The 18012-nt window shown below is 38.9% G+C and overlaps 1 protein-coding gene across 6 annotated transcripts in view; it reads left to right on the forward strand.

Annotated features, from left to right (window-relative positions):
• Positions 1-18012, forward strand: part of Tenm2 (teneurin transmembrane protein 2) — a 961804-nt gene that overhangs the window by 162774 nt on the left and 781018 nt on the right. Inside the window, exon 3 of one of the 6 annotated variants that reach the window (XM_038326022.1) lies at positions 2529-2535. The exons of the other annotated variants lie outside the window; for them this stretch is intronic. Coding sequence (XP_038181950.1) covers positions 2529-2535 — 7 coding nt within the window. The remainder of the gene's footprint in view (positions 1-2528; positions 2536-18012) is intronic. 6 annotated transcript variants of the gene reach the window in all.

Raw genomic sequence — 18012 nt, forward strand, 5'->3', positions numbered from 1 at the left:
TAGATTTCTTTTTTATTTAAATCTGAAATTTGGATGATAGAATAGTCATCAAAGCAGGAATTAGTCCTAACACTGCATCAAAACACACATTTTCATGTCTGTGTAATTAAGTTTTAACAAACATGTTTGATGGTTGCTTAAAAAACATATTTTTTTCAATGTAGGAATGACATTTTATAAACTATGATATAAAGAGACTGTGCAAGACCATTTGTTTTTAATTATATTTTGATTATGATAAGCATTTGTTATTTTCCCAAGTAAAGATTCAATTAATGTTATAAATCGATTTTCTAAATTTGAGGCTTGAAAGCAATATGTCAGACACGACTCTGTGTATGCTGTCAGTTTGTGCTTTTCTGACATCTTCTGGAATGTTTGTTATTGTGTGCAACGTTTTAATTGGAGCCACAGTTTTGAAAGTGCTTGCAAGGTTTGTGATACAAGTGTTCTGTTAAAGGACTCACTAGTCATTAACAAATTACTTTGGCAATTATTTTTTTTTAAATCACCAGTTAGGTTTATTTCTATTTCATTCTTGGTCTTTTACACTTTTCTCACCAGCTCAAGTCTTAGATGATTTAAGTATGAAATTAAGATGTTTCAGCTCTCCATAAGCTTACATGGCTAAAGGAAACTATAAACAGTGGGAATTGCAGATGATAGCCACTGTGCTTGGAATCTTGTATCTGTTCTCCTAGACAGGATATTCACTAAGTTCTATTTAAGAAAAAAATGTCAAGTAGATTATCTTTAAAATATATTACAATCATCATTAAGTATCACAGGCTATAATAGACAGAAATCGCCTCTGCTAATCTTTTCTGAATCCAATGCTTTCTGCATGAAAAGAAACAAGTGAGTACCTGGGTTTCCTACCAGTGACGAAACTTTCATGAATCAGTAACAGGCTTGGCATCAGGTGATGATATCCAAGATATAAGCTTCATTATTAGTTACTAAGCAACCCTAAGGAATTATATTGGTCTGTGTTGACAAACAAAATTGTTTATTTTATATAGTTGCAATACCATTATAGACCAGTGTTACAGTTTCTAAAGTGTTAGTCAAGTCTCCAAATTCTTTCATGACTTTTAAGGTTATTATTAAGATATATTTATTACTATGGACTATACAGTCAATGTTTTCCTTTGTTGGTGAAGAGCTATTTTTCCTTAGAAATTGTTTGTAATTGGTTCTCTTGGGTTTTTATTTTGCTCCAAATTTACTGAAAATGTTATTTACTATACATAGGCTGCAAAGAGTTTCTTGTGAACGCTGAGATCTGCAGATGTCTCTAGAAAGGTGTGGTTCGGGTAGGGTAAGGTTGAAGAACACTTTGTTATACTTTCTGGGTGATAAGATCAGGATGTAGCTTTAGGAGGGATGGTATGGTTCAGGCTGACATGGGTAACTCAGTAGAGTTACGTTTTTCACAATAATCTGAAAATCGTGGAATTATGAGGCTTCTTTGGCTCACCATGGGAACCCAAGGCAGTAGCACTTGCTCTGTATCCATTTCCAATTGCAAACAGAAGTGGAGGCAATTAATAAAAAAAATAAATACCCCCTGGAAATAAGTGTTAAGAAGCTTCCTTAAGGAAATTTGACAAGGACAACTTAGCCAGAGTCTTCATCTTCTTTGCCATTGCTAGATAGCTGGATGGTTTGGAATGCTTCTTCTAAAATCCCTAAGCCTAAATTTACTCATCCAAATAACTGAGGACTTTAAGAGTGTAAAAGACTCTGAATTCTTTAACAAGAATATGTAGTCCTTCTTATGAAGGGGTTAGACTTCCCAGCAGATTCTTGCTTCCCAACTCTGTGTGTGAATGAGAATTCATTTTTTTGTACTGTACTGATTGAGAGGCTGAGATACTCACAATGTATACTTACAAGTATTATACTGCTTTATTTCCCTTTGGGTAAAGGCTAGCATTTTTGATAGGTATTGGCTGTACAACAACATTTTCTAAACATTTTTAAGAAGGGAATCAGCAACGCCTTTCTAGGCTGACATAAAATTTATGAGTTGGAGGTCCTTGCAAAGAACCCAGACTTGGTTCCCAGTACTTATATCAGGTGGCTAACAAACACCTGTATGTCTATCTCTCCGGATGACATCTTCATCTAGCTTCCATAGACACCTGTATTCACATGCATATACCCCCACAAAAAACACACACACATAATTTTCAATTTAAAAACCCTGGTCATTGAGAAGGGAGCATTACAGGTGCATGGCTGATGCAAACATTCAGGTTTAACCAGCTCTACTGAAGTTAAAGGAAAATCTCTTTTTAAAAAAAATCAATTTTGAGGAATTTGGAATGGTGAATTTAGTAAGATATTGATAATTGTATTGTTTGAAGGTCAAATGATTACCATCCACATCCGGCAGGCTGGAGTGGCCGATGACGCAGCATCGCTGTGCCTTTTGGCATCCCCACAGCTCTTGCTGGACAGGTTGGTGTGTGATGCTAGGCAACACCAGCATGGAAGCTGCAATAAAGAGGGAGTCAAGAGAGATTTTCAGTTGGAAATCCAGAGGAAGAAAAAGTAATCTCCAGTTCACAACAGTGCGGGATAGTTGTAAAGGGGCTAGATGAGCTAGTGTCAAGAGGCTGCAGATGGAGACCTAGCAAGTATGTAAGGCAAAGTTTTCTATGTCATTCACGTTCAGACATTCTTTTTCCTCATAATAGAGTTCCATCCCAAGTAAACTGGATGGGAATACCCCATTTGTTTACGTATCTCTTTTTCTTTACACCATGTGTGGTTTATGGAAATGATAATCCAGCTAAATAAGGAATACAGAATTCTACTTTTTTTATTATTATATTGGTTTCCAGAGCAAGAAATCCTTAACCTCCTTTTTTTTTTTTTTTTTTCAATGTAGATATCCGATGTGGAATTTCTGATTCCAATTCTATGTGGCCCTCATTTGGGCATGAGTTTCTTTAGGGGAATCTTATTACATGAAGACCTCTAAAAGTTTGTTCCCCAGGGATTTCCATCAATCGAAGCCTCCCCTTTATCAGTCTGATTGGAAATTATAGATGGCGTTTTTAAGTGTAAAGTAAAATACTGTCCTTAAGCCTCCTCTTACAAACCTACTATTTTTCTTCCTGCAATTGTTTAATCTTGTTTTGACAGCAGATAGAACACTAGAATTTGTTGGGCTTTTATTTCAAATTAGCTACTGTCCTAAATAACTAATTTCCACCACTATCCATCAGCCTAGAATGGGCATGTTTACTTGACTGAAGACATTAGCCTATCTACTGGGAGACAGAAAAGGACCGGTCCTGGCTTCGAAAGAAGATGGCTGGAAGCTGGAAACTGATGACTCCCCCTACTCCACCCCACCCCCAATTCCTCATATCTGTATGGTTCCATTTATCTTTTTTTTTTTATAAAGACTTTATCTGAAGAAAAATTAAAAGTTAAAAAAATCCTTCTTGCTAAACAGACAGTTTAATTGGTTCCACTATTTTTGGAAACTGCAAGATAAATGCTACGTGTGAAGTTAATAAACCATAATTGGAATTTGCTTAAGAGCATTCTTTCATTCCACACGGACCCATTCACAGCAGGAAGCAATAGGACCTAGCTGGGACGCAGTAATATATAAGCCCCTTTCCTGAGGACAGCGTGACTTTCTGCCTGACCTTGAGGAATGTAATAACTTTCCTAGGTCCCCACTGGACAATAAACAAATTGGGGTGGGAATTGAAGACTACAAACAAAAACAGTAACTTAAATAAAAGGGAAAGCTAGACAGTGACGGCTGTTCCAGTTCTCAGATGATAAAGCCCATCACGTGTGTGTGTGAACATTTGCCATTTCCCCACCTCCATATAGTACTTTCTTCCCCCATAATGACAGTAACCTTTATCTGATTGATTCTCAACTGTGTAAGCACACGGGTCTGTACACGAGCTACCAATGGATTTTCCATATTACCAAGTGACCACTCATCCATGGCATGTACTGAACAGAATCACTATTACTATAGCTGTTAATGAAGTTTTTAAAAAATGCAAAGTATATGTATTGGGAGGAGTGAATAATTTAATTCCAGATATGGCCAGACACTATCAGCCTCATAGAATTTGTTCTTCTCGTACATGTTACTAACTTGAGCTATGTATCAGTTTCATTAAAGAACTAAGAATGAGACATAGTTTATTTCCTATTATATCATTATTTAAAAACTTAAATTATATTTATGTCTTTATTACATATAAGGGCATGTGTGTGTATGAGTGTGTGCACACTCCCACTGATGGGTACCCGTGTCCCTGCACACACACATCCACGTGCTGGAGCAGAAGTCAGAGGACAAATTGCAGACATCAATCAGTTCTCCACTCACTCTTGGGCCCGGTCAACTTTATTCCAAGGAACCCATTGAAGCTGTTAAATTTTTTCTTGCATCCAAGAGGCAAATGTTTATTTCCAGAGTAGATAGTTATTATATTGTTTTTTAGGATGATATTTAAAATGTGTTGTTGACATGCTTATTTGAAAGCATTGTAAATACTGGGGAAAAGTATAGAATCTGCACTTTTTGTACACTTTGCCTCTCTGTGTTTTTAGTAAATTTTCTTTTGCTAATTTCAGTTTAATATTTGACCTTAGTAGTTTTCACAGCTGTCATTACTTGACATGTCTCAGGCCAGGTCTTCTCTGAACTTACTCTGTGAAGAAAGAGCTATGAGATCACGCCATAGGAGATAAGAATCAACACATGTAAAATCTGCTATGTTTGTGGGTGGCTTTGAGAAGGACTTTTCTTAGGTACATATGGAAATATGCTTAATGCAAATAACAACCTAAAATTATTGAATGCCTCTACTCCTAAAAGCATTAAATATACAGAAAAATATTGCTTCTCCCCAGAACAGCATTTCTGAAAATTAAAGCTGGGAGAAACTTCTTCAAAATTATCCACCCAGGGGGACTTCGTAATGTACTTTATATTTACTGATGCTCAGTGTACTAAAGTTAAAAGCAGAGAAATGTTAAGATTGTAGCTTTACCTAGTAATGGACTTCAGAACTTGAGAAGTAGAAGTCGGAAGATCAGGAATTCAAGTTCAAGGCTAGCCTGCCATCCTAGAAATAAATAAATATAAAGTTATTGTAAAATAGCAAGTCATTTTGTAAAAAGAAGTGCCAAACAATCTACAAAGTGCATAGGGAAAATCATTCTATTGCTTTAGCTTATTCTTTCCAGATATATTTTAATACATGACTTAATAAACAATAAGCAACTAGTTTTCCTGTCCGGGTTGAGATATGTGCAGAAAAGCTGGCCTTCACCTGTTAAGAAGACAGCAAATGGAAAAAAAGGATGGTGAACAGCCAACTCACATAACTGTAGACGTTCTTTCTTGAAACTACATAAAGTCAACCAGAGCAAGTTTCCTAAAAACAACTGACATTGTAGCAGCTTCCTATAGGAACAGTAAAACCCACTGACCTTTCTTGCCATTGAAGAGGTCTTTTCCTTTGTGCAGAATCTTGTCCACAAGGCCATGGCTACTTGGAAAACTCTGGTTCCTGAGATATGCAGATCGTCCACGTGTTGGCGCATTTCATGATGAAATCTCAAAGAAACCCTCTCACATTTACAAATAGTACCATCAAGCTCATCAGAAATGTTCTGCTGTTTCAAAAAAAGCTGCTGGGCTCCTGATGGTAAATTTAAGCTCTGCAAAATACTACTTTTTGCTCCAGAGCTTGCATTTGATCATTGGCAACAATACAGCCATATGGTTGATTTCTTCAAGTGGCTAAGTTGCTTCGTTTATTTTACAGAGAATGCCTGTTAAATACTTGAGTCTGAATGGCCGTAATTGTCTTTGCGTGTTTAAAGTAAAAATAATATTCAACGAAAAAGAAATGGTTCAGCTCACAACCCAATCACACAAGTGCTTTCCCACAAGACAAGGCCTGCGCGTGGCTCCCAGACCGAGAACAGCATCTCCTACTTCCCATCACACCTCATTTCGTACTTTTCAAAAACGTATCAAAAGGCTAAGATTTAATAAAATTGATAATGCCTTTTTATCTCTGTTTCATGATCATCTTTTGGCCAAATTAGCGTTTGTTTTCACAGTAATGGTGGTGAAAACTCTGAGAATCCCAGTGATTTTCATAGAGAAGGCCTCAGCTTCTGCCAAAGTACCTCTGGTTTGGCCCGTCAGTGTGAATGTCAGCACAATGAAAAGGATAATAATTTACAAACTAAGAAAAAAAAACAGCTTTAGCCTCATAAATCTTCTGGGGTCTCAGATAAACACTATTAGAAAACAGAACTGAGTTGTATTTGCATATGACAGTGATATTAGCTAACATATTTTACATACCTTTTTCACATTAACTATTAAATCTTAGGCTATGTAAACTACTTTGATAATCTAACGACTTCTTTCTTGTCATTCCACATTTCTACGCAGTTACTAGTTTTGTTAAGTCATTTTTTGAAATATCATTCTTCCTTCACTGTCTACTTGAATGAAAAAAGGAAATACATGGTTTCCGGGATGGCCACTTTGCATTGGACAAACAATCGTTCATAGGAGAGGCTAATTCTCTTCCTCCTAGAAGTCGTTAGTTGTCTATCACTCTTTCCTAGGGGTGGACCCTGCGAAATTTCCTTCCTTCTGCATTAACTTGTCCAGTTGATATTGCCATTGTTCTGGTCTCCTTTATTGTTGTTGTCCTGGTCTATGTTTCCAGCAGAGACTGTTTCACGGTAGACTTCCTGGTACTCTGGCTCCTACAATTTTCCACGCCTTCTTCCATGATTTTCCCTGAGCAATAGATGCAGGAGATGGGCTGTAGATGTGTCCATCAATGCTGGGCTCCCCAGGATCTATTGATCTCGACATTGTGTCCAGTTGTAGTTTTCTGTGGTCGTCTCCATTTGCTGCAACAAGAAGAGTCTTTGATGAGGGGTGGTCCTTAGACCTACCTGTGGGTCGAAGGGTAACATTTGACTGCAGTGAAGAATTAGCTGGTCTAGCGAAGTGGAGGTAGTAGGTTCTTTCCTAAGGTCATGACTACCATAGTCCCAGGTAGCTAAGCTTAACCAGCTACTGAATTAAACTCAAGTACAGTGTATGTTACTACCTCAAAATGCTGTCAAGTGCATGCACTGGAAGAAGAAAGCTTTGAGAAGAAGCAAAGTTTCTATGCTAGGTTGTTGTCTAGAACAGAGGGGCAAAACGAGCATCACTGGTCCTCCTTTCTGGATTTTAAACTTTGAATCACACCTTCAGGCTGCAGAAAAATAACCTCCAGATGAACCCAGAGCTAATAAAATTTGCTTCTTTTTCTTAATTTTTTGGCTTGTTTTCGCATAGACTAGAGCAGTGTGCTAGCTTGCCGTAAGAACGACTGCCAAGCGTACACCTATAACTGGACTCCAGGAGAAAACTCCGCCAGGCAACTGTTCCTTAACGATACAATCTGCATATTTTAATGAGGCTGGAAATGCAGGCTCTGCTCGCTCTGGGTTTTCCCCCCCGTAGAATGTACATGTTTTCCTTTATTAACATATGATAATGGAAGTGAGCTTCCTATCAACACCCACCAGAATGATATGGCTTGACATTTCCGGGGTTGAGATAAAACACTAATGACCTTTCTGTGGTGACTCCGTGTTTTGCTTAAGTCTAATGATCACTCAATCAGTGGGGGACCAGCATGGCTGCCACATTACACAGCAAAGAAACAGAGATTAGCAAATGATGACGAAGCAAGCATCTGATGATGCGAGGATTACGCCCCTTTGTGCCTTGCCGTTTCCCTTCCTCTCTCAGTTTTGTTACCAACCTGACAGAAAGCTAGAGTCATTTTGGAAAAGGGAACCTCCGGTTGAGAATATGTTCCAACTGGATTGGCCTGCAGGTAAATCTGTGGCGTATTTCTTGATGGAGGGTCCACCTCACTGTGAGTGGTGCCAATCCTGGTAATTCTGGGTGCTGTAAGAAAGCAGGCTGAGCAAGCTATAGGGGGCAAGGCAGTGAGCATCACTCCTCTGGGGCCTATTCATTCACTTCTGCCTCCAGGTTCCTGCCCTGCTTTAGTTCCCTTCCTGATTCCCTTCAGCTGTGAACTGTGATGTAGGAGTGTAAGGGAAACAAACCTTGCTTTAGGATATGGTGTTTTATTACAGCAATAGAAACTCTAAAACAGCCAGGCGGTGGTGGTGCATGCCTTAATCCCGGAATTTGGGAGGCAGAGGCAGGCAGTTAACTATGAGTTTGAGGTCAGCCTGGTCTACAGAGTTGAGCTCCAGGACAACCATTGTTTGACAGAGAAACCCCAGTCTCGAAAAACCAAAAAGAAAGAAGGAAGGAAGGAAGGAAGGAAGGAAGGAAGGAAGGAAGGAAGGAAGGAAGGAAGGTAGGTAGGGAGGGAGGGAGGGAGGAAGGAAGGGAGGAAGGAAGGAAGGAACCCTAAGACAGAGTTCTTAATTTAGTTTGTTTGTTGTACTTCCTCATCTCAATTCCCTCAACCTCTTGCTTTTTTTAAATACTTTTTTGATTTTCTTATCTTCTAGTACCCCGCTACTCACAAGGCAGATGCAATGCTGATCAGTTGATATCCATTATTTTAGTTAATGTTCACCATATTGTAAAACAAACATAAATGTAAATGACTTCTATGTGTTCATAAATGCACACATCTTCATGGGCACAGATCCTATGTGTGTGACACTGGCAATACCAGTATGTCATTAAATATACTATGGTAGAAATAAGTAGCTACCAACTTGGTAAGGTCACATAAATTGTGCAATACATACAATTGAAATGTTAGCACCCCAAACCATATTTATCTAAATCTCTAAGTTATCATGGTCATCTTTTACACTGGCACAATCAGAAGTTTGAATAGATTTTATGTTGCATTTTCCTTAGCTCCCAAACCACTCGATTTAATTGCATACTAAATGATGGTGGTGTGCTTTATATGTTGCTATTCTGACCCAGTAAAACATAAATGTATAAAATTCAGGTTTCTTCTGCATCAAGACACCTATAAGAGAAATGCATGAAGAATGGCCCAGAAAAGATTGAGCCTTCAAACTGAGAACCAAAAAGTCTTTTCATTTGCATCCAGATCATTTGGATATACACGGCTCATAGATTGCTTTTTAGAAGCATTGCCTAAACTTAATTTCGAAATTGCTAGATTATAAGTGGATAAATAATTTGGAACCAAATTGTTTTTTACAAGAAAATCATCTCTACAGAAGCAGATGTTAATATCTCAAAGGGGAAATGTGTTCAATGCCTAAACATCAAGTTTCTATGATGATTTTTTTTCCATAATATCTCAAACTTACTGCCCTGAAGGTCTCACTCTGCTTCATTCTGGTCACTTTCCCAAATTTCTTCGCCGCGACCCTTATGAGACCACGATTCTAAGTTCCTTTCCTCATAATGGAGTTCTGGACCACACAGGTTGTTGAAACGTTCATTGCTGTGAGTGAAGTAAAGAAATATTCCTAGTTCCAAGAGAGGGGATATGAACTAAAGAAAGAGTTCATTCCAACAGTTTAATGCAAAGATGTTTACATGACTTCAAAGACACATATCTGAACGCACTTTCATGACTGGGAGTCAATAAGCCTGGGATAATTCAAGAATCTCTTTATCAAATCACCCGAAACACTTTATACCATAAATCAAGGAATGTGGTTAACTGTTTCCAGAGATAATTGAGGGGGGCTGGAGAGATAACCTCCCTCTCCAACTCCCAGAGTATATGTTGTTCTGAAAAGGACCTGTGTTCAACTCCTAGCAACCACATAGGGGTTCACAATGGTTTGATACTCCAATTCCTGGGAACCCAATACTCTTTTCTGGCCTCTGTATGCATGTAGTACACAGACATACATGCAGGAAAAATATCTGTGCACATAAAATAAAAGGTAATTTGGTTCTGATGTGTTCAAGTTTGCATCCCTGCTCCTGTTGAGCAGACATGTGGACCACGTAGCCATTGTCACTTGCGTCTTCTGTACCTCATCCTGGGGCTTTCCTCAGACCTCCCCATCTCACTCCTCACTTCTCCTCTACCATTCCAAGTACTCCCACAAATAGCCGCCCACCATAAGATTAATTTATTTATTTGTGTGAAATGTATATTCTGTATCGGGTGCAAAATTTATTCTCAAACTATTTTCCCTTTGTTGAAGAAGTTTATATCCCATAAAGAGTAAGCAGAAGAATTATGCATGTACTCTTCCAGGAAGAATAACTAGAATGTTCTGCTTTTGGAACAGTGGCTATGAAGTGGTTTCTGAATTCTTAGTTGTCTAAATCCATGCTTGTAAAGATATCACAGGCCTAGAAATCTGTTTTAATATGAACCCTTGTTCCCTAGAATCACAGTTAAGTAGATAGCAGAAGCCTAGTTACCTGTGATTCAGATGGTTTGAACAGACTTGACACAGTCTGAACACACAATGAACTAGATGACATTACCGGATCAAGTGACCCACGTACCTAATCAACAAGGGAAACAATTCAAATATGAAAAGCCAGAATACTCATCTGGGGAGGGGCATTGCTTCAAGAATGTGGCGAAATTCCTGAGTCTGATGTAAAATGAATCTCTGCTTCCCACAGCTTCTATGAACCCGCCCTCATTTTCTTGCTTATAACCCTGCCTAAACCTCTAGAAGGTGTTTGGTTGTTTTTGGTGGTGGTGTTAGTTTTTTTTTCTAAGTTCAAAAAACAAAACATTTCATGAAGAATAAAACAGCATAAACACAGGATGAGAATATTGAACTGGCACAGCTTCATGCTTTTCTTTGTAAGATGCTGGACACATGATGCTGTTTCTTAAAAGGGTATTATAGTGGGTATGTTTAATATAATCCCCAGCAAAACCTGGAATCTTTATAGAAAATATTCACAGGCCTGAAAGGTGTGATTTTGGACAACAAATCTTATTTTTTTTCTTTTTGGTCCTATAAGCATTTTCTTGAAATGTTTCTTCAATATTTTTCATTGTCTGGTTGTGTGCAGTCTTTAATCAGTCATAGAGAAATGAGATACATTATTTTGCATAAAACTTTGTATTTTAGCTTTCTTTAAAAAGGTATATGAGTATTCCATGCGATCAGATTAATGCTATAGGAAGTTTATAGGAGATGTGTACCTTTTCTAGAATGAAGACTAAATTTAATTCCTGTTATCTATTATGTATAGTGAACTAATTTAAAATATTGTTACCATTGGTTAAAAATATTTTTATTTATAGTTTTCACTTTAGAGACTTTGTTACATTTATATTGTCTTTCAAGACTTCTACTCTCCCTTTCTCCCCTCAACATCCTTCTGTATCTCTTCCAATTCATGACTTTATCTTTTATAATTATATTAATACACACACACACCAATCACCAATGAGTACATGTTGTGTTACTTGTGTGTGCATATTTAGAGCTAACACCCAGCCTCCTTGTTTAAAAGATTTTATTTTGAAGTGTTTTAAGCAATTAGACTTTAAAAACTATTTTCACAATTCAAATTTCATGCAATGTGTTTTTATTATATTTATCCGCAACTCCTCCCTTTAACTCCTTCCTAGATCCACCCCCTCTCGACTCACTCCCAACTTCCTGACCTCTGTTTTATCCAACACCCTATCAGCTCTAATTTGAGCTAGCCATCTACTTCCGGCACCATCCATGGATTATATAGTACGTAGACCTACCTAGGAGCCACACCCTTAGTGGCAACTTAATCTCTGGGCGGAAAAGCAGTGCCTCAGTGGTTAGGAGCACTTGTTGCTCTTGTAGAGAGCCTGGGTTACATTCCCAGCACTCCCATGGTGGTTCAGAACTACCCATAATTCCAGTTCCAGTGGGTCTAGCAACATTTTCCGGCCTCTCTGGGCACTAGGCACTCATGTGCTACGCATATAAACTTACAGGCAAAAAGCTCATTCCCATAAAATAAAAAAAAATAATAATATCAAAAAAATTAAGTAAGAAAACTATTATAACTCCCCCAGAAGCTATGCTTTTAAGTGAACAAAACATCAAAAGCGGAATGATAATCTGGATATCTGAGAAATACTTCAAATTCACAGTCTGATGTTCCTTGAATCAAACTTTGTTGACACAGAGCCATGTCACTAATGTTCATGCTGTCTGGGGTGGCTTTCATGCTGCAGAAGCGTAGTCTATAGTTGCAACTGAGGTCTTGCTGTAGGTGTCCCTCGCTGTTGGTGCCCACTAATTGCAGCGATGCCGTGGCAGCATCTCGGCTGCCACGTGTGTCCCCTGTGTGTGAAAAGCCATCTCCAAAGATAGAGGAAGTAAAAGTTCATTGCAGATCAGCATTCACAGGGGAACATTTTCAATAAATTCTCACAACAGGGACATTTTCCTTTGAACCCAAAGTACAAGGTTAGCACACACCTGCACAAAGAATCCCGGCATTTTTATTAGTAGACATGTATAACAAGAGATTTATCCTCAGTTATTACTATTATATTTTTGAGTGCCCTAAATGTGTAGCTTTTTTTCTTGTAATAAAATATCAGCCTTATGACCTTAATTCTCTCTCTTAGATGACCAGGTCTAAGGTAGTTGTGATGTGGGCCTGTAGAGAGGGGCATACTGCCCACTCTAGATCATCAAATGCACACAAACCATGAGTAGTTATTTCATTGTGGGAAATATTTCAATTCAGTGGAAATGTCTTTTGAAAGTAGGATTTTCCCTGATTACACAAATATGCTACTAATACAAAATTTGGGGTGTGTGTGGCTTTTTTTTCTTAGTGCTCTGAGACAAAAAGAAACGCAACCAACATCTTAAAACCTAAATGAAAACAATTTCTGCTGCTGTAACAATATAAAGAGTCTAAATATTTCTAATATTCTTCTATACGCTGAAAACCTTATGATATTCAATACCCTGTAAAACTTTGAGCAGGCTTTCATGTTTTTCAGGGATTCAGCAATCCTTGTTAACATTTTTCCAAAGATTAATTTATTATTTCATTTGCGTGCATGCGTGTTTGTCTACATGGATATATGTGTACCACACGCACGCTGGTGTGCAAGGGAGCAGAAGATGGTGTTAGATCCTCTGGATCTGGAGTCACAGATAGTTGTGAGCCATTGTGTGGGTGCTAGGAATTGAAGCCGTGACCTCTGCAAGAGCAGCAAGTGTTCTTAATTACTGAGGCATCTCTTGAGCCCTATTAACATTATGTTTATGGGCGAATGTTAGATATTATTTTAGGCATGCCTTAACCTGAGCTTAATTTTTTTTTAAAAAAAAAAAACTCTATTGATATGTTTTAGGCTTTACTTGTATTGCCATTGAGTTAATATCATGAAAATCTGAGGCACAGTTTATTTGCTCAGCATCGGTGTATTTTTTCCTAGAAATCCTTAAATTATACACTGCCTGAATCATTAATAAAATGGTTTAAATTATTGATTTAATATGCTAGCCAACTGAGAAGTTTGGATAGCCCACCCTAATTTTTAGAAACCTGTTCTGAGTACATTAATTGTCTGATGAAATGGAGGTCGCTTTGTCTTGCAAAAGCTAGAGCAAGCCTGGAGGCTTGGATCAGGATTGTGTCTTCTACCAGGCTTTCAACCTTCCCAAGTTGGAATTAACTGTAGAACTGTCCCATGGAGGAACCACTCAAGTGCGCTCAGATGTATGGAGTACAAGGGGTCAGTGTCAGCTACGAGAATTCAAAGGATGTTAGCATCAGACCTCTTCTCCAACTCAGAAAGAGGAATAGTTCCCCCCCCCCCCCGAAGAATATGGTCGGCTTTGAAAAGAAAAGGAAAAAAATATTCCGCTACCCTAAATCCACCCTCTTCCGCTTTCCACAAACTCAAACTGTGAGAATCTGCAGGTGTGCCAGCCACTTAGGGTATTAACGACCTCAACTTGCTCCCTATTCCTTAGCTGTCTCCTGTTCTGCACCTGTCACGGAGCGGCTCCCTCGCCTACTAGATTCAATTGTTGTGAGGATTAAATTAGGTACTACACATAAAACATTTAACTCAGTCCCTGAAGAGCCAGCATACAACACCTTATTACAAGTTCCAGTCGTAAACCTATGACTAGACAAGAGACGGTTTCTTCTTCTTGGTGGCTGTTGAAAATTCCCCTAGCTGCCTCCCTGTGCATAGGAAAATTCTCAGCCACAGGAGACAAATGTGATTTATAGTAAGTTGATTAAACTAAGAGGCTCTAGAATGTGCATATGTGTGTGCGTACGTGCGTGAGAGCGCACGTGTGTGTGTGTGTGTGTGTGTGTGTGTGTGTGTGTGTATGTGTGTGTGTGTGTGTGTGTGCGTGCATGCAAGTTTGGGGTCATCAGCACAAACTCAATTCCATGGCTACTTTCGAATTCTTCCTTTAGTGCCTCCTGTTGAAATAGTAAATGCTAACAAAAGAAATGTTTAAACAGAACACTATTAGGTTTTCCTCTTATTCCTCTCTGCTTCTGTTGACTTCAGACAAACTGGCTGTGTTCATTCTTTTATCTCATGTTCCGCTTAAAATGGCTACAGACAAATGACCTTTCTCACAATCTGTAATCTCCCTCAAATTTATTTCTGAAGAATATTAGCACACCTTATTTTTTAAGAAAAAAAAAACACCCAAGCCGGGCGGTGGTGGCACACGCCTTTAATCCCAGCACTCGGGAGGCAGAATCAGACGGATCTCTGTGAGTTCGAGGCCAGCCTGGTCTACAAGAGCTAGTTCCAGGACAGGCTCTAAAAAAGCTGCAGAGAAACCCTGTCAAGAAAAACCAAAAAAAAAAAAAAAGAAAAAGAAAAAAACCACCCATTATAACAACTTGTTACTCTAACTCTGCTGACAAGTTGGGTATTTTATTTAACAATAAATTGAATGCAAAAGCTCCCCAAGGTGGAAAGCTACAGGACTGGGCTGGAAAGTTTGGCATTTTAATTGACATTTTACAGTGTCCCCAAGCAGAAGCTAATCTCACTGCTGGTTGTATATACATACTTCAGTGGTTGTATACATTAGCAAACATGTACGTCCATACACATACACCTGTCTTGAGAATTACACTACAGCTGAACTAAGTATGATTTGTTCATTCATATACACTATGGATTCATCATAAAAAATTATTGTAACACAGAAAAGAAGTTAATGATTGGTGATTGTTTGAAATGGTAGTCTTTGAAAAGAAGCATATTTTTACAGTGCATGAATGCCCACAGAAAAAATGAAATATTCTCTTCTGGGTTAAATTGTGTAATTGTGTCATAAGTTATGCATTGAAGTATTAACCCTTGTTCTCTAGGAATGTGGCATTCTAGGTCTGTCCTCACAAAGTTAGACCTGGTGTCTTTAAAATAAGGGGGTTCATTTTGAGCCAAGTACAGTAGTACACATCTTTAGTCCCAGCACTTGTAGGAAAGAGAGAGGCAGATCTCCGTGATATCTCAAGCAATAAACATGGAAGGAAAGGAAACAAAACCAAGGGAAAGGAAGGGAAGAAAGGGGAGGGAGAGGAAAAGAGAGGGAGGGAAATTAAGGCACAAGGATATACTTAGAAGGAAAAAGCTGAGAAGAAACTTGGGGAAAGCACCGCAACCAGGGCCCTGACTTCGGGATTCTGTTCTTTAGAGCATGAAGAGTAAATGTCCGTAGTTTGTGTGATTGCAGTAGCCCTGGAAAAGTAGAACAGGAAGTAAAATACCTTATAGCAGTTGTTTACATTGAGCGTGACACACAGAGAGAGAGAGAGAGAGAGAGAGAGAGAGAGAGAGAGAGAGAGAGGATGAGAGAGAAAGTTTGTTCTTATTGCTGAGGGAGTCGCCTAATGTGTGTAAAATTAGACCGGAATAAGTGCTTATCAAAAAGGCCCCACTTGAGAGTTCCGAATGCTTCATCATTAGACATCAGAAATCTCATCCCTTCGAAAGAGCTTAAGATGGAAGGGATGAAGGACAACATATCAAACGGCCCAGTTTTTCTTTATACAAGAAGGAAACTTAGTTGCACTGATCTGCTGGATTTTATTGCATACACCGCACTGCACACATCCTAGTAAACACTGCTCTGTGGAGGAGACAAGAGAGATGCTGTAAGCCGGACTCACAAGTCTTCTCTATGAAGCTCAGGTCCCCTTCAATTCTTTCCCCAGGGTTGAGGTCCTCATCCAGCTGGTGCCCCTATTAGAGAGGAGACTAGCGGATTAGGAGGCTTTAGAAGCCCCCGCTGCTGTCGGGGCTGGCAACTCACAAGTAGTTGATGCAGAAACCGCGGAGAAAAGCTCAGAGCACGGGGAGACTGAAGACTAGAAGGCAAGAGGCTCCGTGAGGCCCAGATTAATCTTTCCAGGAAGTAGCAGAGACACTAATGCCTGAGAAACATAAAAACAGACTGCAAAAAAGGGCAGTGAGGGGAAAAAAAGCACATTATAGCTTTTACTTATTTTGTTGGACTTTTATTTCCAAATCACACGATTGTCTGAGATGATTTAATGCACAATTACATAAAAAATGAAATTAACATGGTTTTAAAAGCATAAAAGCAACTGCTAAATAAAGCCATAATATTTTTCTCTGTGCTACCAAGATAATGAACCCTATTTTTCATCTCTAACTGTGCTTCTGTGTCATGAGTCTGAAATTTGGGGCAGGAGGGGGGCAGGGAAATATACCTCTGCTACTGAGAGCGTGTCTCACAGCTCCATGCGAAGTGGCTTTTGTCACTTCCTGAGGGTGGTGTACTGAGGAACAAAACAGCAGGGCCTGTGAGGAGCTGTGTCACCAGGACACTGAATGCCTAAACACTCTAACAAGTTGGGGGGGGGGCTGGGTAGAGAAGAGCAAAGTAGGGTGAACAGCACAGACGATGAGATGAACCTTGGTACCGATTTGGATTTGACTACAGAGATGAGTTCTGACTCATAAAGATGGTCTTCTTTGATAGAGAATAACACTTGAACACGTTCTACATACAAGCACAGAATGTGTAAGAACCCTGTCATCCATGTATACTCATATGTACAAAATGCATATATATGTACACACATACATACAAACTCTCCTAGGAATATTTTCCTAATTTCCAGTTGAAATGCCTTCCACTTCCAGTGATATATATATATATATATATGTGTATATGTATATATATGTGTGTGTGTTTGTGTGTGTGTATGTGTGTATATATATCTATCCACTGAGTGTGTATGTGTGTAAGGTACCCTCTAATTTTCAGGGGGAGAAATTGGATCAGATATTTTCAGAATGAATTTATAAAAAGCATAGTATTATGTAAGAGAAGTATAATTTTATTTACGGTTGAATAAACAGAAGCGTATAGAGAGCATCTCTCATGATTCAGAAATTTGTGCTCATGCTGGACTCAAAGATAAATTCACAGGAATGTTTTCCTGCCCTTGGGGAGAATATAGTCTAATATAATACTATATTTTACTATTCCTTAGTCCTGATGTATGGATGTATGCCAAAATAATACATTGCTAGAGGGAAGAATGCAATTCACTGATTTTCGTCACTGGAGATTAATAACTAAATGTCACTTAGTTGAGTAGCCTGTATAAATTGTAATGGCAGCCCCATCGTCTATGTACTTTGCCTTAGCTGGGGAAAGTACTCAATTATATGGCCCATCTTTTCTAGAGCAACTCTGTGCCTGCCTGGGAGAACCTCAGTGCATGGTCTGATCCTGAAGACAAGGGACTGACACATAGAATCAGAGTGTACGTGATGTCATGGATTTAAAAATTTACTGGACCAAGTGTGGCACATAACAGCAGGAAGGCCAGAAAGTCGCCCCCAAATTGAGCAGAAACAATTAAGCAGAAGTGACTCTGAGCTTGAACATACCTGCTTTATCTTAGCCTGATACCAGACAACTACCAGACATACCTAGTCCCTGGTGCTAGGATCTGGCCATAACATCTCTACATACCCCGCTCAAGATTTTGTC

Source organism: Arvicola amphibius, chromosome 4, assembly GCF_903992535.2.
Source record: "Arvicola amphibius chromosome 4, mArvAmp1.2, whole genome shotgun sequence".
NCBI lineage: Eukaryota > Metazoa > Chordata > Mammalia > Rodentia > Cricetidae > Arvicola > Arvicola amphibius.